The 24,208-nt window shown below is 39.2% G+C and overlaps 2 protein-coding genes across 2 annotated transcripts in view; one reads left to right on the forward strand and one right to left on the reverse strand.

Moving 5' to 3' along the window:
* Positions 1-24,208, forward strand: part of DEPTOR (DEP domain containing MTOR interacting protein) — a 135,742-nt gene that overhangs the window by 12,706 nt on the left and 98,828 nt on the right. The window lies entirely within an intron of this gene.
* On the reverse strand, positions 1,456-2,344 carry LOC144283233 (microsomal glutathione S-transferase 1). The gene has a single exon (XM_077847066.1). The coding sequence runs from the start codon at positions 2,220-2,222 to the stop codon at positions 1,755-1,757; it is 468 nt and encodes a 155-aa protein (XP_077703192.1). The 5' UTR covers positions 2,223-2,344; the 3' UTR covers positions 1,456-1,754.

The raw sequence follows: 24,208 nt of genomic DNA on the forward strand, positions 1-24,208 counted from the left end.
TGGGAAGTGTCAGCAAAAGATGACACCTTCTAGAGGGAAAGTCCAGTTCTCATTGCCAAACTTATTCCAGCGACTTAAAAGAATGGCTGCTCCTCTCGCTTTGAGTTTTCCTGTATGTATCTTACAGACTTCCATCAAGGCCTCTATGACCCTTTCTGTTTTTGTCCCTCTTGTGTGGAGAGGGAGGTGAAAGTGAATACCATGTTTCAAAGTGTGGATTAAGGAACACTTTTTCTAGGGACCCATATATGGAAAGGGTCAGCAAGAAGGGACATGGTCCTCCATTCCTCATTATCCTACAGAAGGTTGGGCATGAACATGAAGCTGTCTGACATGCAGTATATTTCTGTTCAGAGGGTAGACCCTATCCCCATGTTACTCGACCTTCCTATAACACAGGCATACTGTGAACTCAGGTACCAAGCAGTCCAGGTTGGGAAACAGCAGGTGTATAGCACCTGAAGACCTTTATTGAACTCTACTATTTGCCAAGTAGTGTGATAAGCATTTTATATGAATTGTATCATTCATTGCTTGAGTAGGTATCATGAGTCCCATATTAGAGATAGAGGCACAAAGGCTTAGAAAATGTAAGAAATTTGTCCAGAGTCACAAGACCAGACAAATGGAAGAGCTGAGCTTTGCAACAACACAGTGCTCCATCAAAAGCAAAGCTCTTAAGTGTACAGGTTGAGGACACAGCTAGACTCAGCCCTAAGCAATTGGAGTCTGGAGGTCAAAGCCAGAGAATGCCTCAGGTGCTCTAGATGCGCAGCCTATATCTCTGAAATTTGGCTTGTCTCAGAGTATTTGTGTCTATGTTGAGTGAAAAATCAAACTTTCATATGTAATAAGAATTACATCAAGTACATACATGAAAATGATAAATAGCAACATTAATACATTTAAAAATCAAATATTTAGAGGTACAAAAAATCTTGGCTTAGTTGTGTGAATAATTAACTATTCACATGGCACCGTATGTGTAATTACCAGGAAGCATACTGATGAAATATGTCAGATTGACTTCTGTGTGTTTTATCCTAAGATAATAGAAAATATATTTCACCTGTGGATTGTTTATTAACCAGAAGTGGAAGTTCAGGAAAGCAAATCCAGGAGGTGATTTTTTAGGCTATAGAAGGAAACTTACTTATTGCTGCTTTTCTGTAGCATGAAACTCTAGGAAATGAATATTCCCAAGATTATGTTTTACACATAAGAAATAGGTTAGTTGGTAGGATCTCATGCAAGAAACATTTTAAAATATTCCAAATATTATTTGGTATGTTGTAGATTGAGAGCTCTTCAAGGTATTGATCAATTTCTGTTTAAAGTGAAAATAAATGTTTACTTAGATAACTATAGATCCTTACTTTATTTATTTATTTATTTTTTTTATTCTTTAAATTCTTTATTTCATATGCCCAATTCAGTGATATTACAATATGTTTATCATACATGCAATCACCCTTTTTATAGATTTAAAATATTAAATGTTGAAAGAATATTATGAATTATAATCAGAATTTACAACAAGGCACTTAAAGAAGTCAAAAGACTTTAAGAATTACATTAAATTTCAAGCACAAATATGAAACAATAAAGGACATTGGTGATGTTGATATTCAGACTGTTGGCCCCATCTTAATTTTCCTGCTCCCCTCCCACCTAGAATCTAACAAACTATTCATTATAAATTGAAATTGTAGAATTCTTAGAAAGTAATTGGATGACAAGTTATATGATTCTCTTTACAAATACAATCTACTTTTCAGCAACCTGTAAGCCATTGAAAAAGTAACTCCATATCCTATAAAGAAAGCCAAAGCACGATTTGGCTGGGGAAGGGGTGTTAAATACGCGATTGTGTGGTAGATCCGTGCTCCAACAAAGAGTCTGAAGTGCAGGAGGGCTGTAGAAAGATCTGGACCACTCAAGGAATACAGAAGACCAATGCCAAGAAATGGCACAATATTTTCAAGGTCATTCAGGTGAGCTCTCCGTACACGTTCCACCCTATCATCTGTCCGAAGATACTTTTTGGCATTTTCTCCTTTGCCAAAGCTGGCACAGTCTTCTGGGTTGGCAAAAACCTTTCTTGTCAATCTAAAGAATGCAGTTGCAGTACTCATAAACATCATTTTTGAAAGAATAATTGTTGTGTAAGAAGCAAAGGCCATGAATACTTCATTTTCCATTAGCTCAGTGAGGTCAACCATTTTCTCAATTTTGGTCTGGAATCCTGTGCCAGCGGCGGGGCGCACGGCCACTGCGGTGACTTGCCCGGCGCGGCCCCGGGGCCCTAGCACCGCACCCGCTCTGGCTGGTTTGCTCTTATTCCAGATCCTTACTTTAGACCCTAATACAGAGTCTTGGATTCATTGTTCTCAGAGTGTAAATTAAAATAGAAAAAAAAATCCAGGCCCCCTTGTTTGTTTTTAGGAATGAATGGATAAGACAATAATTTTATGATTATAACTGATTTTTTCATACTAGACCTTGAGATTTGGTGGAAAATGGGTCCTGTAGTTTAGGTGTTTTTAGGATTAGAAGAAAGCAGAACTTTAAAGGGTTGGGGAGTCATGGATTCAAGACAAAATGAGTATAAAGATTTTCTACAATATCAGGGGATATGTATACATAATGCTAGAATTTTCAAGTAAGCTGAGGACTTGATTTGGAAGAAGAGAGGATATGGAATATTTAAGGGGGGTTATACAGTCTTGGCCTGGGTTTTTGAATAAATGGGCTATCTCAGGAGATGCATGACTCTAAGTAAGCACTCATGTTGACTAAGTTGATTTAAAGTTTTGTTTCTTTTTCTATAAAATGGAAAGAAAAATAGGGTCCTTGAGGTAACATTCATGTGGAGTTCTTAGAATAAGGCCTAGCATGTAAGGAACATTCATTGTTGGTTGTTGTTATTGCTATTAGTAGTAAATATATCAACATGGCTCTGAGTTAACATTCTGGAAGCATATTTTCTTCTATTATGAAATGAGAGTGTACACACTTTTTCATAATGTTGAAAACATGAATTTTTAAATGATGTCTTAAAACCAATCATGTATGCTGGGAATAGGTAAAAGCTGTGGCTGCTGTTTTTGGAAATAAAGTTTTTATTGGAACATAAACATGCCCTGTTATTTATGTATTATTTATGACTGTTTTTGTGCTATAATAGCAGAGATAAATAATTATAAATGAGACTGTATGGTCTCCAAAGCCAAATGTTGTTATCTGGCCTTTTATAAAAAAAGTTTGCCAGCCTTTAATATATATCTAATAGAGAGAAAGTGCATGTGCATATGTGTGTGTGGTTTGTGCATGGTTATATTAAGGGACACCTACCAGAAGCTGATCACATTCTTCCAAATGAGAGATGAGTATTTTGCAAATTTATAAATTGATTTTGAGAAGCTTTAGTGTTCATTATTTTTGTTTACATTTTAAAAGACAAACTAGTTTATATTAGAAAACTAAGTTTAGGAACATTCTGATAATTTTGATCAAGAGTAAAGAGTTGAGTAGCCATAAAGACTCCTAAACTTTTGTTTGCTAATTATTTTCTCCCATTATGGATGCCTAATCCCTGTTGCACTGATAGAGACATGAATAATGTATATACAGCTGTAGACTAATGGTGGTTCTCTGTGAGGTTTTACCAAAAGCCCATATTCCTTTTGGTAAAACCCATATTGAGACTATGTGTTATTTTAACCAAATGTGAAATGCTGGCTTTATTTTCTCCCCCCTCCTTTTTTTTAAATCTTCACCCCACCTTCTGTCATCGACTATAAATTTCAAAATAGTATTCAAAATACTGTTATAGGTATAAAGTCCCACTATTCTTTAATTACTCTTACCCTGTAATGTAACGCTTTCTTCACTTGATCACATGTCAAGTAGCTCCTTGTTTGTGTTTGTGTACTCAGGCTTCTTCATGTCACTAGAAATGTGTTATTACTTAGTTGATTGGCACTTTAACTGCTTTACTGGAAGTCTCTTCCCACCTCTGTTAATTCTTGCTCTTGGTCTCAGGACCTACTCTCAAAACTGAATGAAGCCCAAGTAAGGAGTAACCTCTTTTCATTAATTTCCATGTCTTCTAATGAGACAAGTTGTTTATCAGATGGACAAAGAATGTTGCGTTTGATCATAAAACGCAGTGAATTCAGACACTTCACAAAGCCTCAAAGCAGTAAATGCTTTGAATCTGTGCATGAATCTGTATTAAATTGTTAGACTAGAATCTCAGTTTAGCATATATTTGATCATTGGAAATTGAAATGGCTTTTGCTTTGTAAGACCTTTTTTTTAAAAAAAATCACAAATCTGTTATGAAACAACCATAACCTGTACCCACTGAATAACAGTATGGCTCAGAGAAACTCATTAGCCTGCTCTAAGAGCTTGTAGTCTTCATTATCCACAAGTTCTTGAAAGTCCCTGGGAATCTCCTGCCTGTCTAATTTTAAATGCTTGCTCTAGGCTTCTGATTCTTCAATGAGACTCTGGAGCATATTCCCAGAAGTACACAGTTCCTGTATTTCCTAAGCTTCCTTCTTTAACCTTCCCTTGAAATTGTAAGAGCCTCTATATCCTTTCAGGGAAATCCTTCTTCCTAAATTAGCCAGAATTAGTTTCTGTCCCTTACAACCATTAGTGACACAGAAATGAACATGAGGAATATATATATATATATATATATATATATATATATATATATATATAATCTACACACACACACACACACACATACACCCACACACATACTATGTGACAAAAATCATAGGTATTTTATTCTAAAAGCACAGAGTTGGGGATATTAATATAAAATTATTGCTTGTTGCAGAATATAAACCGAGGCTTATACTGCTTGGTATAGAAAATCCTCTTATGATCAAAGCAATCACCTTATGATTGGCTTACATGGATGTGAGCTTGAGTATCTAAAAGTGTGTTGGATTTCTAATGACATTTGTTACATAGATGGCTGTTTGTCATTCTGTTTTGATAGTGCTCATGGTAGCTCCATTGTTCTAGGAATACGGTAGAGAAGAAATAAAGGCTTATTGATTGATCCCCTCTAGAAAGTGAAAATGATTTTAGTTTCCAAGTAATGAAATTTCATTCTCCCCATATTTACTTTAAAAAGAGGAAAAATCTGAGGGGTGTATTTATTTTATTTAGAGAGAGAGAGAGAGAGTGCACAAATGGGGTGCAGAGGGAGAGAGAATCTTAAGCAGGCTCTGCACTCAGCATGGAGCCCAGTGTGGGGTTTGATCTCGAGACCCTGAGATCATGACCTGAGTCAAAATCAGATACTTAACCATTTGAGCCACACAGGTGCCCCAGAAAACTCCAAGGTTTTAGGTATTGGACTTCTCTATGCTCTGGAGTTTACATTGGGAGTAAGAAGCAGAGAGTGTTTTATTTAATTGATTTCATTTGGTTGTTTTCAATTTTAGATGTTTTCATGGACAAGGACACTTACGCAATTCTATTTGTGAGCCAGTTAACATTTTTTTGGTCTTTTTATATTTAGTCTGTCACTTCATTGTGCTGCTAAAATTGCTAAATATTTAGTTACAACCATAAAATTCCACTTTAGAGTCAGCTGATTATGCAATTGCAGGTAAATGACACACAAACATATTAATATTTTTAGCTTTCATAGATGCTGTTAGAAAGATATGATCATCTCAGTCTCATGAATTTATAGCAGTTATTATTTGGTAGTCACATGCCTTCAGAAAAAATGGGAGTAGGTCATGCTGTGAGCCTTCAGTCTGTAGAATCACATAGAACACTTGCTGGGTGAGATAAATATATAGAGAAATGGATGAAAGACTGAAATGTGAGACAGGAATCCATCAAAATCCTAGAGCAGAACACAGGCAGAAACCTCTTTGACATTGGACATAGCAACTTATTATACACATCTCTGGAGGCAAAGAAACAAAAAATAAAAATGAACTATTGGGATTTCATCAAGATAAAAAACTGCTGCACAGCAAAGGAAAGAATCAACAGAACTAAAAGGCAACCCAAGGAATGGGAGAAGGTATTTGCAAATAACATATCTGATAAATGGTTAATATCCAGAATATCTCAACACCCCAAAAAATCAAATAATCCATTTAAGAAATGGTCAGAAGACAAAAATAGACATTTTTCCAAAGAAGACATTCAGATGGCTGACAGACTCATGAAAGGATGCTCAACATCACTCATCACCAGGAAAATACAAATCAAAACCATGATGAGATACCACCTCACACCTGTTAGATGCCTAAAATTAACAATATAGGAAATAACAGATGTTGGCAGGGACGTGAAGAAAGGGGAACCCTCTTACACTGTTGGTGGGAATACAAACTGGTGCAAGCCACTCTGGAAAACAGTATAGAGGTGCCTCAAAAAGTTAAAAATAGAGCTATTCTAAAAAAAAAAAATAGAGCTATTCTGTGATTTAGCAATTGTACTAATACAATTGTATTTGTAGTAATTTGTACTACCAAATGATACAAAATACTGATTTGAAGGGGCACATGCACCCCAATATTTATAGCAACTTTATCAACAATAGCCAAATTATGGAAAGAGTCTAAATATCCATCCACTGATGAATGGAACAAAGAATCAGTGGGGAATATTATATATCATATATATGATGGAATATTATATATCATATATATATGATGGAATATTACTTGGCCATCAAAAAGAATGAAATCTAATCATTTGCAATGATATGAATTAGATGGAACTAGAGTGTATTATGCTAAGTGAAAGAAGTCAGAGAAAGACAAATACCATATGATTTCACTCATATGAGGAATTTAAGAAACAAAACAGAACATATGGAAGAGGGGAAGAAAGAAAGAGGGAGGCAAACCATAAAAGACAAGATCTTAAGTAGAGAACAAACTGAGGGCTGATGGAGGGAGGTGTGTAGGGGGTGGGCTAAATGGGTGATGGGTATTAAGGAGGGCACTTGTGATTGGCACTGGGATTTCTACATAAGTGATGAATCACTAATTTCTACTGGAACTAATATTACACTATGTATTAACTAACTAGAATTTAAATAAAAACTTGAGGGGTGCCCGCGTGACTCAGTCGCTTAAGTTTCTCCCTTCAGCTCAATCATGATCCTGGGTGCTAGGAGCCCCGTATCATGTTCCCTGCTTGGCAGGGAGTCTGCTTCTCTCTCTCCCTCTGCTCTTGCTCTCACTTTCTCTCGCTCTTTCTCTCTCAAATAAATAAGTAAAATATTTTTTAAAAATTAAAAATAAAAAAACTTGAAAGCAAAAGAGCGAGAGGGGGGGCAAACAATAAAACTGACCCTTAAATATAGAGAACAAACAGACGGTTGCAAGAGGGGAGTTGGTGATGGGGATTAAGGAGTGCACTTGCTGTGATGAGCACTGGGTGTTATATGGAAGTGTTGAATCACTGTATTGTAGAAATGATGGATCCCTGGGTGGCGCAGCGGTTTGGCGCCTGCCTTTGGCCCAGGGCGCGATCCTGAAGACCCAGGATCGAATCCCATGTCGGGCTCCCGGTGCATGGAGCCTGCTTCTCCCTCTGCCTGTGTCTCTGCCTCTCTCTCTCTCTCTTTGTGACTATCATAAATAAATAAAAATTTATAAAAAAAAAGAAATGAAACTAATATTATGTTGTATGATAACTGGAATAAAAGTAAAACCTAAAAGATATTCTATTATTTCTATAATGATTTTTCTTTCCTTAATTCTTTTGTAGTAAATTTTTGTGATACACATTATGTACACCAGCTAACATTTAAACAGATATAATTAAATCTCATCTTTAGAAAGAGTTATTTTTTTAGCTAATTTTTTTTTAAGATTTTATTTATTTAGAGTGTGAGTGAGGAGGGAGAGGGAGAGAATCTCAAGCAGACTTCCAGCTGAGAATGGAGCCCAACACGGGGCTCAGTCTCATGACTCTGAGATCACAACTTGAGCCTAAATCAAGAGTCAGATGCTCAACCAACTGAGCCACCTAGGCACCCCTAACATTTTTAATTAAAGTGTAGTTGACATATATTAGTTTCAGGTATAGAACACAGTGATTCAACAATTATAATATTATGAAATGCTCACCATAAGTATAGGTACCATCTGTTGTAATACCAAGTTACCACAGTAATATTGACTATATTCCCTATGCTGTACTTTTCATCCTCGTAACTTATTCATTTTATTTATTTTTTTAATAATAAATTTATTTTTTATTGGTGTTCAATTTGCCAACATACAGAATAACACCCACTTATTCATTTTATAATTGGAACTTTGTATCTCTTGATTCCCTTCACCTATTTTGTCTATCACCCATTCCTGTCTCCTCTGGAAACCACTAGTTCTCTAAATTTATGAGTCTTTTTTGGTATTGTTTGTTCCTTTGATTTGTGTTTTAGATTCTGCATGTAAGTGAAATAGTATGGTATTTGTCTTTTTCTGTCTGACTTATTTCACACAGTATAATATTCTCTAGGTCCATCATGATGTTGCTAACATCAAGGTGTCATTTTTCTTTATTGCTTAGTAATATTGTATATACACTACATCTTCTTCACCACTCATCTATTGATAGACACTTGGGTTGCTCCCATATCTTTGCTACTGTAAATAATACTGCAATAAACATAGGGGTACATATATCTTTTCAAATTAGTGTTTTTTGTTTTCTTCAGGTGAATACCCAGAAGTGGAACTACTGGATTTTATAGTATTTCTATTTTTAGTGTTTTGAGGAACCTCCATACTGTTTTCCAGAGTGGCTTTATCAATTTACATTTCTACCAATAATGCATGAGGGTTTCTATAGAAAGAAGTATTATTAATCCTGAACATTGTATTGATCCTTAGCCTGTGAGCTTAGAGGAACATGAGTGATTATTTTGATTCCAATTTAGAGGTGAGAAGGTTACATAAAATTACTTTTAAATTTAAATTCAATTAGCCAATCTATAATACATCATTAGTTTCAAATATAGTTTTCAGTAATTTATCAGTTGCATATAATACCCAGTGCTCACCATGTCATGTGCCCTCCTTAACATCTGTCACCCAGTTACCCCATCCTCCCACCCACCTCCCCTTCAGCAACCCTCAGTTTGTTTCCCAGAGTTAAGGTCTTTCGTGGTTTGTCTCCTTCTCTGATTTTTTTTCCCATTCAGTTTTCCTTCCCTTCCCCTATGATCCTCGGCACTATTTCTTATATTCTGCATATGCATGAAACCATATAATAATTGTCTTTCTCTGATTGACCTATTTCACTTAGTATAATATCCTCTAGTTCCATCCATGTCAATGTAAATGGTAGGTATTCATTCTTTCTGATGGCTGAATAATATTTTGTTTATATATATATATATATATATATATATATATATATATATATATATATATATAACAATATGTATATACCACATCTTCTTTATCCATTCATCTGTTGAAGAATATCTCAGCTCCTTCCACAGTTTGGCTATTGTGAACATTGCTGCTATGAACATTGGGATGCAGGTGCCCCTTCATTTCACTACATCTGTATTTTTTGGTAGATACCCAGTAGTGCAATTGCTTGGTTGTAGAGTAGCTATTTTTAACTTCTTGAGGAACCTCCAAACTGTTTTCCAGAATGGCTGTACAGTTTGCATTCCCACCAATAGCATAAGAGGGTTCCCCTTTCTCCACATCCTTACCAACATTTGTTGTTTCCTGTCTTATTAACTTTAGCCATTCCAACTGGTGTAAAATAGTATCTTATTATGGTTTTGTTTTGTATTTCCCTGGTGACATTCGCTGTTGAGCATTTTTTCATGTGCTTGTTGGCCATTTGTATGTCTTCTTTGGGGAAATGTCTGTTCATGTCTTCAGCCCATTTCTTGACTGGATTGTTTTTTGGGTGTTGAGTTTGATAAGTTCCTTATAGATTTTGGATACTAGCCCTTTATCTTATATGTTATTTGCAAATATCTTCTCCCATTCCTTAGGTTGCCTTTTAGTTTTGTTGACTGTTTCCTTAGCTGTGCAGAAGCTTTTTCTCTTGATGAAGTCCTAATAGTTCATTTTTGCTTTTGTTTCCCTTGACTTTAGAGATGTATCTTTTTTTTTTTTTTTTTGTTGCTGCCTGTGTTTTGCTCTAGAATTTTGATGGATTCCTGTCTCACATTTAGGTCTTTCATCCATTTTGAGTTTATATTTGTGTGTGGTGTAAGAGAATGGTCCAGTTTCATTCTTTTGCATGTTGCTGTCCAATTTTTCTGGCACCATTTATTGAAGAGACCATCTTTTTTTTCCATTGTTTTTTCCTGCTTTGTCAAAGATTGGTTGACCATAGAGAAAACCCACTTCTGGGTTTTGTATTTGGTTCCATTGATCTATGTGTCTGTTTTTGTGCCAGTACCATGCTGTCTTGATGATCACAGTTTTGAATAAGGGATTATTTTACAGCTAAAATTCTGTGTTTCTGCTGTGTTCAAATGGATTTTTAAAAATATGAAATTGCAGAGGAAATCTTCAGGGCCATCCATTTTGGAGTTCACACTGGATCATCACATTGCAGGGTTTGTAGACATGAAAGAACCTTTACATTTTGAAGACAAGGAAAGTGAAGTTTACTGAACCGCATGCTTCCTGAGGCAGGGTCCGTGTTGGCTTGTTTATCATGTGCTCAATGGCTGCCACAGTGTCTGATGCACACTAGGTGTTCAATTAGTGTTTATTGACCAGGCGAGGTCCAGAAAACCAAAGTAGTTGCTGCGTGTCACACCTTAGTGAAGTTCTTCCTAAAAAAGTTGATTATATCATGGTTGGTCAACACTTCATCTGCAGGACATCAACATAATCAAGTTGTTGAACCTCAGGTTGGAGGGACCTTGGTGATAATCTTGACCAGCCCCTGTGGACGACTGTTTCTTAGACATTTGATGTGCCTGAGCAAGAATGGAACTGACATTCTTGATTTCTCCCTAATCTCAACTTCCTTATGCCAACCTGGAAATTCTACCTGAGGAGTCAAGATGATCTCCTTCTCTGGAGACCCAATGGCCCCAAGGTAGTGTATGTAGAGCTGACCCAGGACATAAGGCTCTCACTCAGTCCTAAGCACCTTCCTCTGTCCCAGAGGTGTCTTCCTGGGACTGTTCCACCTGAACACAGCATTTCTCTGTATTTCTGATTTGTTCTACATAGACTTAGAAGTCTTTGGTGTCCATTTTTAACTCAAGACTGAAACTGGCTAGCCCTCACTGGTGAATCTAAAATGTATAACTTTCTCACATCTCAGCTCTAAATTTTCTAGTAGTAGCAGTAGTCTGAGGTCTTGAGCATGATCACCTTTCCCCACCCTCAAAGTTCCTCTGACCCTCTGCAAGGAGTGAAAGGAGGAAGTACAATGGACTCTGATTGCCAATGTGAAATTCTGTCTTCTTCAAGTCAATTGCAATTAGGAAGAAAAAGTTGTGATGAGATTCTTCACATAAGTGAATACATTTGTCATAAATTGTGAGTGTTTCTTACATACCAGGCATTGTGCCAGCTCTTAAGAAAAATAGGTAAACCATCCCAACCCTGTCCTCAAGGAGCTCACAACCAGCAACTCCAGCCAGTTATTGGTGCCAGAGATGAAAATGTGGATAACTCTGCTGCAGCTTGATGATTTCCACAATGGAAAGGTGTACAGGTACAGTGGGAGCCGCAGGTGGAAGGGACCAGCTCTGTCTGGTGGAAGGGGATAATGATTTCCTTGAGCAGGTAACAGCTAAGCTGGGTTGTGAAGTTTGCTCAGGGTACGGTGAGGGAGAGGAAGTTCATTTGAGGCAGAGAAAATAGGAAGTGGAAAGACTTGAAGATGAGAAATGTCATAGCATGTTCAGGAAAGTCTAAAGAGTCCTGTAGTCCATTGGTTTTCAAAAGTTTCTGCTTGTCTATCCTGATTTGTAAAAATGTTTTGATCATAGGGGCACCTGGGTGGTTCAGTTGGTTAAGCTCTTGATTTTGGCTTAAGTTATGATCTCATGGTCATGGATTCAAGCCCTAAGTCAGAGCTAGGCACTCAGCAGGGAGTCTGAGATTCTCTCTCTTCTTCCTCTAGCCCTCCCCCTCTACTCATGCTCTCTCTCTCTCTCTCTCTCAAAATAAATAAATAAATAAATCTTTCAAAACAAAACAAAAATGTTTTGATCATAGACCCCCCCCCCCATGAACATATTAACAGCTACACACATGGACTACTGTACCAGTACATTATGTGTATCATGAGCATACACAAAAATAGAAATTGAAGATCTTTGTAAGGTGAGATAAAATAAATGTAGGCATTCTCATATATTTTTAGTTGTACCTTAAGGATAGTCCTAGACCCCTCCTCTGTAAGCTAGTCTCTACAAGGGTAACAAGATTCACTGCTGTATCCCTGTATCTGGCCCAGTTTCTGTATCACTAGGCACCAATGAATATTTGTAGGATTAGGTTGACTTTTAGTATTGCCAGAATTAGCATATAGTAGTGAACTGGTGACAGATGCTTCTTGGTTTTACTGAAGGAAGATCTTGGTAGATTTTCTTAGGGCTCCAAGCAGGACACTAGAGCTTTGAGTTCAGTCTCTGACTCTCACTATTTATCTTCGGGCAGGCGAGGGCCTCCCATAACTTTCCTGTTCTTATGAGGGCATTCGTCGTGTTCATCAGGGGCAATAATATTACTGCACATTACATGGTACTTGTGATGACTAATAAAAGTGGTATTGTGAAGCATGTGGCACTGATGAAAAGCTTATCAAAGTGGTAAATGGCACTCGTGTAAACAGGCGGACAGAATGAGGGCCATTCTTCCTCCTACTGCTCTGACTACTAATGACAACAACATCAAAAAGCATATTTTTCCGTTTGACTTTTGAATCCAGGAGTCTATGACATTGTAGTAACAGGACTGTCTTTTCCACATGGCAACAAACAAAACATAAAGTCTGTCTGTGATTAATTAAATTTAAATAAAAAATAAAGTCCATCCCAGAGCCTTGTAATTCATACATAGGTTTGAACAAGATTTAAGGCAGTGTATGTGAACTCTTTTTTTTAAAGTGCAGTTAACATTTTATTAGAGATTGGTTAAGATTCTATTATTTTAGGTGTTTATAGAGCACAAATTTCTTCACTGAATTTTGGGGAAACCTGTACATATCCATTTTCATCTCTTCCTCCCAGAATCTTTTTTTTTTTTTGTTTTTTTTTTTTTTTGAGAATGCCTCCTGACAGTATTTTATCTCTAATTACTCAGCCTAAAAATATTTATTGGGAGCCTCTGGGACCAGCTTTTGTTTGTATCACAAGTTATCAAGAAATAAACAGCATTATTCCCAGGAAGATGCATTTTTAGACAGAAACAGTAAGAACCCACGAATAAATGGAGGGCAGTTGAACAAAATATTGCAAAGAACCTAGAGAAGAAAGGAGAAATCCTTGTTACTCACAAAAGGAGGAGATCTCTTCCTGGTGAGGTGGGACATGAGGAAAGATGAGTAAGTTTTGAAAAAAATTGTAGAGAAGAACAGAATTCCTAGTGGTAGGAATGCCATGGTCAGAGACACATAAATGGGATAGACAGAGGGTATGTGCCTGCTTGATTGGGGCAGGAGCCTGTGGTTGGGAACAGGGGTCAATGTGGTTGATAAAGGGGAGAGGTAGAGTGAGGAAGACTCACAGAAAGCTTTTATTGCTACACAGAGGACTCAGGACCTGTGGCATATTAAAAGTAAAAGGGAGCCTCTGAACATCCTTATGTAGATGTGAGTCAGGCAGCAGGTATGTGCTGGAAGAATGGAGTTCCACAGACTTTCGAAATAAGGAGACTCTGGACTAGAAACATAGTTGTGGCTTGAAGGCAAATCAAGGGATATCCAGGGATTTCCAGAGTGTCAACAATAGAACATGGTGACAGGTCAAACATAAGGGACGAAAGAAATTTGAGTGCAAGAAGCATTTATGGAGTTTCTATCAACACTACGCCAAGTGCCAGGAATACAAAAAAAGGATTAAATCCTGATTTCTGCCCTTGAAAGAATTCATAGTCCAAGGCAGTTAAGAATATTGCCTGGGTGGCTGGACTATTCGAGGATGTGTGGCTAGAAATCAGATGTTTGGGAGGAAGAACTAATTTACTAAGGAATGATGATAAGAGAATGTGTATGTATATGGATGGAGGTCGAATAGGGACACACTGAGTTGATGACGATTTGTGTCTGCCATGTTTTGTGTATGTTGAGTTTGGGGGGCGGTGCTAGGCTCTGACAATACAGCAATGAATACTATGATTGGAAATGTCCATCTTCATGTTGCTCCCTGGATCAAGAGAAAAATCAGAAGCATTGATGTTTGCTATGGAATCAACAATATGACACTAAAAAGAAGTTTTATACTATAGAGTATAAAATAATATTAAAGAATATGAAGAAGAAAACCTATCTCAAGTGCAAATAATGCTTTAATATCTGGATTTGAATTTTTCATTACTAACAAAAAAAAAGAATTTTTCATTACTGATTTCTAATTTAAGACTTTTACATTTCTTTTAGTTCTAATGGTTTAGCTCATATATTCAAGAAATGTAGAATAAACATTTAATGAAAAGTTCAACCAATCTGCTATAATATAGAATTCAAGTATAGTGATGTATTGCAAAAATGAATGGGATTTATTCTCAGGCTATGATAGTCACACTATAAGTGCATTTATTAGAACTAATTATACCTTCAACATGGTACCTAGACTTTAGCTATTGGTATATGAATCACTGGTTGAGTGGTTTGGGTGGGAATTTCACCATCCTTCAGGTGAAACATTCAGAGAAGACTTGAACTTAATTGCAGCACATTGTTGCAGCAAATGAAAATAAATGAGTTAAATGAGTTAAAAATAAATTTAAAAAGAACAGAACAGGAGGAAGAAAGATTATTCTTTTTTTATGAAAAAGAGTTTTAGAAATAATCATACTAAAATAGGAAGAACTGTATAGTGATTCACTGAACATGTTGTTTATCTATTTAATAGCTTATGTTCACCCACTCATCGTATTGATTCAAACCATTGTTTTTCTGTTATCAAACTAATACAAACCACTATTCTTTGGTTTATGTCCCTTTATTAAAATGCAGGTTTCATCATTATTTTCATCCGAACACCTTGTTCTGGGCTGGTTCCACTTTCTGTCTGCAACTCCTCCCTTAAAACAAAGAAGTTGAGAACGTGAGTTGCTCTTGAAGCAAATAGCAATCAAATCAAATCAAATATTTGTTCCTTCATTGTGTAATCAGTGGGAAAGTGACAAGTCTGATAAATGGAGACTGATTTGCAGGGCACTTTAAGTGTTCTCAAGAAATTAACCAGATAGTCAACTCTCAGCTACCCCAGGGTAGATTTAATTGTGGTGTAAATCAGAGTCCCCTCAGAATAGACCTCAAGTTTAAACAGATGCCAGGGCCTCATTTAAAACCCAGGATGGAATGGGTAGGAAATATCAGAAAGGGAGACAGAACATGGAAGACTCCTAATTCTAGGAAACGGTGGTGGAAGGGGAGGAGGGCGGGGGGTGGGGGTGACTGGGTGGCGGGTACTGAGGGGGGCACTTGACGGGATGAGCACTGGGTGTTATTCTGTATGTTGGCAAATTGAACACCATAAAAAATAAATTTATTATTAAAGACATTTCACATATGATAAACTCATTTGAAAAAAAACATTTTATGATTTATTTATTTGAGAGTGAGAGAGCACAGAGGAGAGGGAGAGGGAGAAGCAGACTCCCTGCTGAGTAGGGAGTCACATATGGGACTTAGGACCCTGAGACCATGACCTGAGCCAAAAGCAGACACTTAACCAGTTGAGCAACCCAGGTGCCCCTACACTAAGCCACTTTATTTTACAATGCTTTGTATGCAACAAAAGCTAATTGATATAATAATTAAATTAGGCAGAAATAAAATAAATAAAATAAATAAAATAAAATAAAATAATAAAATAAAATAACCCAGGGTGGGGACACCTGGGTGGCCTAATGTTGAAGTCTGCCTTTGGCTCAAGTTGTGATCCCCAGGCCCTGGGATGAGTCCCACATCGGGCTCCCTGCTGAGAGCCTGCTTCTCCTTCTGCCTGTGTCTCTGCCTCTCTCACAGTGTCTCTCATGAATAAATAAATAAAATATTTTTAAAAAAAGAAAAGTAAAAACCAGGACAGACAACCCACCAATTCACAGAACACCAGTATCATTTACTTTTTTGGTGCCTGGAGTCAGGGTTTGTCACATTTGCTTTGCTTCCTAGCATCTTGCACACAAGAAAACAAGTGCTGGGATGGAAAGATATTGAAGATAGGCACAGAGACATGGTGACATTAAATTGAGAGAAGTCTTTCAAAGGTTGTCTAGAATCTTAATGATTTCCAAAGAGTCCACTTTCAACCTTCTCTACCCTGTCTCTGGTAGCCTAATTAAGAGAGTGTGATTTCAAGGCTATTGCCAAGTGCCACTACCATCCAAGTGACAGCTGTCAGGAGAACGTGCCTAAAGAGCTGAGAAGATCTTTAGTTATCCAGCTATGTTTAGAAAATACAGCCTTTGGTTTAAAGAGTACAATAGTTCATAAGCAGCCACAGGTGTTTTTTTGGCAGCTTGAATCTTTATTTTTAGTATTTTTTTAAAAAGCATAATTAGAAACTTTCAATACAGAAATAATCCTAGCAAACCATTTAAAAGTTTTGTTGTTTGACAGGAATTTCATATCAGGTCCACCAGGACGTCAGCCCAGCCTTGTGAGTCCCCCCCCCCCCCCCCCTGCTTCATGCGTGTAACACTCAGTGGGACAGACACTGTTGTCACCAAAATCACCCCACCACCTGGGTCTGGACATCCAGTTGCCAGACCCATAGTGTCTTCTAGCCTGGGCTGGAAACTTCCAGGACCCCTTCTCCCCTTATTGCTTGAATTTGCAAGCACTGCCACACTGATGTGGCATGGAACCATGCTAAGCTTCTTGGACTTTAAATAGAGATTGGTTAAGTTTTCAGATTCCTTATATAAACATCAGCATGGTTTAAATACCTACCCATCCTCCATAACAAAATAGGGAGTTATGGAGAAAATGGAGGTTTTGGGGGTGCTTATCAAAATGATGGAAGACCCATGAAAAATATAAATGTGCAAATACTACTACAGGTACAACCATTGATATCAACAGAGGTAACCATAGAGAAATACTCTTGTTAATGAGGTTGGACATACCCTTTCAAGTGTAGAGTCTTGGTAAATGAGACATCTGAAGTTCTAGATGCTATGTGCGGCTCTGCCACTTGTAAACTATTAGTGACAATTCCGGTCACCATAGTAAACCTCCTTCTTGTCGTCTGTAGGCAGGAGTTCATCATCTCCCTCCTGAGTTGAGAGAGATGATGGTTGTTTGCAAAAATCAAATGAGACGAAGTATATAGAAGTGATTTGCAAGCCATAATGTGCTAAGCACATGGAATGCGACATTATTACTATGTAGAGAGCCTCGGTGGGACTCAGGTATATAGAAAACTGGACACTCCAGAGTTACCACTGGAGTTTTTCTTTCACATGATGTAATTCCTTCTTGGCTGTTGCTGGTGGCTTTTTGCTTCCACTTGGGTCCCTCTTCTCTCTGCTCCTCAGTCCGAGTGACCTGGAATCCAGACAAGTGTGATCTACATCTATGGGGTTATATGCACCAAAGCCTCCATCACTAGGAACAAACAGATGCCAAGTGTATTCAGGGACTACACTGGTACAGAGGTGGTCTGGAAATTTAGCTAGAAGTGTGTTGAGTTCTTACAAGGGTCACAGTAACTATGTTGAGAAAGGGAAAATGTGAATCTGAAATAAGCCAATAACTAGACTGTTAGTAGTTTCTTCTCACTGGATGAGTCTCTGACAGGTCTGCGAATATTTTCTGGAGGATGATATTAGATAACGTGAAATAGTATTTTATTATGTGTCCCTGAGAAGTGCTTTTGTTTTATACATAGTTGTAAGTGAAATGTAGAACTTTAAGTTGGGTTTCTCCCAGGGTTTCACTTTTTTCTTTTTCTTTCTTTCTTTCTTTTTTTTTTTTTTTTTGAGCATAGTAGACAACACAGTGTTACATTAGTTTCAGGTGTAAGACATAGTGACTCCCCAAGTGTACCCATTTCCCTTGCACACTGCACATGTGGCTCCCATCTGTCACCATGCAGCACCTTGAGAATATCATTGGCTATATTCTTTATGCTGTGCCTTCTATTCCCATGACTTATTCATTCTCCCAGTTTCCTTTTACTTGCATTCTGTTAGTCACAAACAAACAAAATGATAATACCACTGGATTTGGTGTCTACACTACGCCCAGGTATGAAAGGTAGCCTAAGCTTTTGGATATAACTGTGTTAAAGTTATAAAGTGTTACTTTATACTTTATAAAGTATAAAGTATAAAGTGTTAAAGTCCCCCCTAAAGGGACTACTAACCTCTGAAAGTGCTTATTTTGGAGTAATTGAGGTATTTCTCAACCGCCCTTACTTGTGACTTTTCTTGTCTCCTAGTGTTTGTGTGTGCATGTGTATTTCACTGTACCTGAGACTCTCGGTATTCTCTTTTTGCGTATGCCTTGTTCCCCTCTTGCCACGGTGTGGCTGCCTCTGGCCTGTCACTTCACAAAACTTTAGTGACCACAGCACCTTCAGATTTGGCTCCGAGTCCTTGGGGCTGACCAGGTACCAGAGCCTTCTCCCAACTTCCCTCTTCTCTGGTGGTCTGGCTCATTTGCTGAGATGTCAGTGGATTCCTGGAGGGCCCTGTCCACCAGCCTGAGCCATAGCTGTCCAGACCTGCTTGGATCCTGACAGAGCTTGAGTGAATGCTCAGACACGTGCTGTATACACACATTCCATGAAGAATAGTGTGAGCTTTTGCTTTTCTTTTTAATAGGCTAAGCATTCAGCCACTCACGACCCTGCACTCAAGACCTGAGCTGAGATCAAGAGTCAGATGCTTAAATGACTGAGCTACCCAGACACCTGGGTGTGGACTCTGCCTTTATTCCCTAAGATTTTATTTATTTATTTGAGGGGTGGGGGAGAGGCAGAGGGAGAAGCAGACTCCCCAGTGAGCAGGGATCCTGTTATGGGGCTCAATCCCAGGCCCCTGGGATCATGACCTGAGCCAAAGGCAGATGCTTAACTGACCAAGCCACCCAGGCACCCCTCTGGGCTCTTTCTGAGGGTAGAATCATTTAACATTACTTATCTGGGAAAGCCAAAGGCACACATGTGGTCCAAATGTTCCTTCATAGTAATAGAAAGAAAATAGCAGAAATGCTTTGAGGTGCTGCTAAGTATTTGCATCCTGGTTGGGTACACAGCCACTAAAGGGCCCAAGGCTAGAGATGCAAGTTTTACATCCTGTACTGTGCTAATGTTTCTTTATGTCTAGCTGAAAACAAAGCTGAAGCCCAGATCCTTATACTGAATATCATTTATCAATAGCCTTGTCCCATATGCTCTGGGAAATATGCAAGAGGAATGAAATAGTTCCACAAGCATAGAATTTGTTGCATAGTTGAAGAGAATTAGTGCAAATAAGAAAGAAGTAATAATATATGGGTAAACAAGAGCATTGTAGAAAATAGATCACGGAGGAGTCAGGGAAATGAGATCATACATTTCTGGTTAGATGAGAGAAGAGGTCATGGAAGGAGGTAAAGTTGAGCTAGACTTTACTGAATGGATAGGAAAAGAGAAGGAGCATATCCTGCAAAAAGAATAGGATACATATAGTAACAGAGGCAGAAATGAAGGTGATACATTTGGGTTAAAACAGGAAATAAAAGAAGAGGAAAATAATTGGGTAGATTCAGCTTTAACATATGAAGACTTTGGTGTGTGTGAGTGTGTGTGTGTGTACGTGCCCCTATGTCCATAGAATACAACATTTTCATTTTGAAGAGACAACACTGGTTTTAGTTACATGGTCCTTGAACTACAGAAACTAGTTTACCAGGAGCACTTGTTCCAGCTACGCCTGGTATGCAGTTGGGACTCAATAAATGTATGTTGGTTGAAAAATCTTTTAGAAGCCCCTTAGCTAAAAGCAGCTTGCAATAGCTGCAGACGTCCCCGATAACACTTTTTAAAAAGGATTAATATATTTATTTGTGAGGGAGAGAAGAGAGAGAGAGAGCAAGTGTGTAAGTGGGGGGAGTGGGAGGGAGGGAGGGAGTGAGAAAGAGAGAGTACGCGAGTGAGCATCTCAAGCAGACTCCCCTCTCAGCGTGGAGCCCCACGTGGGGCTCGATCTCACCACCCTGAGATCATAACCTGAGCCGAAACCAAGAATCAGACACTGAACTGACTCAGCCACCCAGACACCCCCCACCCCATAACACTTTTGAGGGCCCTTGAAATACTTTTAAACCCAGAGAAACTTTCTATTCTCGTGTCATAGACCTGCACACCCAAAGCCCCTGGTGCTCTGGCGGCTCCAGCATCTGTCCTGTGAGCTGACTAGAGATGACTGTAACCCTAGACAGTGTTTGTACAGCACGCTTAGCACAGGATTCGCTTTGATACGTTCATCCTTGTTTGGAAGCCCAGAGGAAATGAAATTGCTGTTCTGTGCTCCTGGGCCTTGTGGTTTGCGGTAGCTCTTTTTAGTACAAAATGTGCCCTAAATGCTCTGTTCTATTTTGATCTCCAGAGTGAGGATTTACCCTGGGGGCTCTTCAGGGTGTCCATTAAAAAAAAAACAAAACAAAACAGAGAAGTTAGAGTCGAAAGAGATTTTTGGAAAGAATCTAGTCAGTTTGCTCATTTTTCCAGATTAGGAACCTCAGGTCCTAATTTGGGTAAGAGCCCTCCCCACCCCCATCCCCACCCCAGGAGGCCACATTACCTGGACAGAACCTGCACACACTGGACTTAGGTGACCTGAGTCCTCCCAGGGACAGCACAGTACCTGGTGTCTGTGGCCCTGCCCAGACTGTCAGGAGTGGGAGGTCCACTTTCTGAGCCAGGCTTCCGCTTTGGGCATCCTTCCCACCTGCCAGACCAATTTTTTCCTCTTTTCCCTTCAAAGTCACCCACCTTCCTACTTTAAACTTCCTCTCAATCAAAATGAGAAGAGACACCATGCCACCATTTATATGCTGCTTAACTGATTCCATTTAATACGAGTGAGCTCGTCACCTGTTCCTCAGCCAAAGACCAGTATTAAAAAAAGAAAAAAGGCTTTTATGCCTTCTTATTGGATGGACAGCTGTGTTGCTCCTTAGGGAGGAATGAGCATCAATGAGCAGGTGGGGAGATACATTTAAAGGAAAGAGGGATCCTAAGAATCACACCACAGGCCCCAGAGGTAGTTCACTTGTCAGCTTTTTATGGTTTTGCCAAGATGTGGGCTGTAGACTCACAGGTTCCTGATTCCCTGGGGAGGGCACCCCAGTGCCTGGAAACAGACGTCCTGAGAGAATGTCCCACCTGGACCACACCCTCCTCATAGGTCTGCTGGCTCAGCAGTCACCTCATGGCCCCTCTCCGCCGCCTCTTCACCTTACTCTTTTCTTTCCATTCCACAACACAGTGTTGGTTCTGTTGCACTCCAACCCAGGTGATTTGCAAAGTGTGCTCCCTGAAGAACACATTAGCATCACCTGGACCATCGTTAGACATGCAGATTCTTGGGGCACCTGGGTGTCTCCGTGGATTATGCCTTTCGCTAGGGTCATGATCCAGGGCTCCTGGGATGGAGCCTAGCATTGGGCTCCCTGCTCAATAGGGAGCCTGCTTCTCCTCTCCCTCAACCTTCCTCTCTGTTCATGCTCTTGCTCACTCTCTCTCAAATGAATAAATTAAAAAAAACCCTTTAAAAAAAGAAATGTAGATTCTTGGCCCAACTCCAGACCTACTGAATTAGAAACTTAGCAGGTGGGGCCCAGCCCTCTGTGGTTAACAAGCCCTCCTGGTGACCTTGTAAAGGCTTTCTTTGAGCATCACTGCTTCCCCATCCCCAGAGCACCTTGGCTGATAGTCTTTAGATTCCACTGGGGGATCCAATGAACAATACTTAGTTATTATTTCATGATCTTTGTACTTCATCTTTCTCTGTATTTTTTTCTTTGTCTAAAATAGGCCCTGAGACAGTTTCTTCTCGAGAAGTTTTCAGTTTCCAACACCAAATGTGCTGTTGGAATTCTGTGTCTTTCTCAAGAGGGGGTGCAGGCTGGGTGTGACGACAGGTGACTTGAGAGACTGTTATCGACAGAGTCTAGGCCAGCTCACCCATCGGTGGACCACTCCTCAGTAATGGGCGAGAGTGACATCAGTTGGTGTTTCCAGGCCATCCTGGAAACAGAGAGTCTGGTTAGAGTCAGGAGGCCAAAGTTGAAGTTTCCAGGGGGTTGAACATGGGCAAGTCACCTAACTACTAAGTGTCAGCTTTCCCATCTGTCCAACAGGTATGTCAGGGAGGGCTTGACCTGGATAGCCTGAAGATTGTTTCCTGTTAAAACAAGTCGGTGATTTTAGTTATTAGTTTTGTTGAGGCCATAGAAGGAGTGAGATTAGTTCTAGTGGACCTCACAGGAAGTAAGGCCTCCCTGTGTTTTTAGGGAGCGACTGAGCGCTCTCTCACTTTTGGTTTTCTCTGCTTCTACTTGCCACCTGACCTGGGGGGCTCTTTCTCGTCCTTGAAGGAAGATCAGGGATGCTCATTCACTTTAGTTGCTCCCTGATTCATGCCCAGAGATAATAAGCAAATTTAACGCAAAATCCTGCACCTATCTTGAAAAACAATGATCAGCAACTTGAAGACTGCATTTGTCCTAAAAAAGCAACTAAAATACATAGTTAGTGGCTTCTTGAGGGTGCTTTTGGCAAAGTCTGACAATGAAATACATTAATAATAACAGCAAGGATTGGCATTTACTGAGAGCTTATTATATGCTAAGTGCTTTGCATAGAGTTTCTCATTTAATCCCCACAATATGAGCCCTACGTTATTATTCCCATTTTATAGATGAGAAAGTTAAGGTCCTGAGAAGCTGAATGTTTGAATGTTTTGTCCAAAGTTATACAGAAAATAATGGATGGACCTTGAGTTTGAACCCCATCCAGTCTGGCTCCACAGCTTTGCTATGAATGAAAGTTACATAGTGAATGAGGAGAGCAGGAAGTTAATTTGCTAAGTAATGTACCTGAGTCCTGATTCCTACCTGAAAGCTATACTTTCTTGCCCACCCCCCCAGCCCCCCCACCCCTGCCCTTGCTGCTAACTGTTCTGTTGACTCAGTAACCAGTATTGGTCCTGTGAGTCACTGTGTCCTCAGTGAATTCCATGAACCATTCTGGGCTTGTTTTTTCACCTGTAAAATGGCAATTAGAGGCCTGATACACCTGGGTGTGGTGTAAACAAATAATGACCTATTTGGGGGAAAAAAATCTTGGGGTTTCTTGGAAAGGTGCTTTGCAAGCAGAACACTTATCAGAGAAAGAGATCAGAGCTGGGGATGTTGATGCAATTGGTCTTCATTCCTTCAGAACAGGAAGAAAAGCTCCTCAGGAGGAAGGACTCAGTGAAAATCTCAGGTCTATTGAGGTAAGGAAGGCTGACTTAGGGACCTTCCTGTCATGACCCTGTATTTACCTCTTATCTCCTGGATGAGATGAAAAGATTTAAAAGGGCCTCGTGAGTTTTTATGCACACATCATTAAAAGTGTTTGGTGTATGTGCAGCATGAACTGATGCTGACTCTGGGATGGTGTAACTCAACAGCTCCATTTCCTGCCCACCCCCAAGCCACCCCCAGGAGTGGCATCTTAATTATACAACATTGACTCAATGCAGACATGAAGATGGTGTGATGACTTCTTTTGTGGGCACTTCTGTGAGCCTCATTTGTATTTATTTTGGTAGCAGTATCTGTATGATATATAAATTGCATAAATGTTCACCTTCCCATGGCACTTTAGCATGATGTTTTCTCTTTCTTGGTCTACACGAGCATAAAATAGGCAGAAGACTGGTGTTTCTGCCATTTAAAGTCTGATGTCATGGCACACTTTCTAAATGTAGAAATCAGAAGATCTGGGTTCAAGTCCTGATACTCCTGATTAAAATGTGACTTGAGCACA

This window comes from Canis aureus, chromosome 14 (assembly GCF_053574225.1).
Source record: "Canis aureus isolate CA01 chromosome 14, VMU_Caureus_v.1.0, whole genome shotgun sequence".
In the NCBI taxonomy this organism is placed as follows: Eukaryota; Metazoa; Chordata; class Mammalia; order Carnivora; family Canidae; genus Canis; species Canis aureus.

Excerpts from the sequence above, each read along its gene's own strand:
- LOC144283233 (XM_077847066.1), bottom strand. The coding sequence starts at position 2,222 with ATGGTTGACCTCACTGAGCTAATGGAAAATGAAGTATTCATGGCCTTT.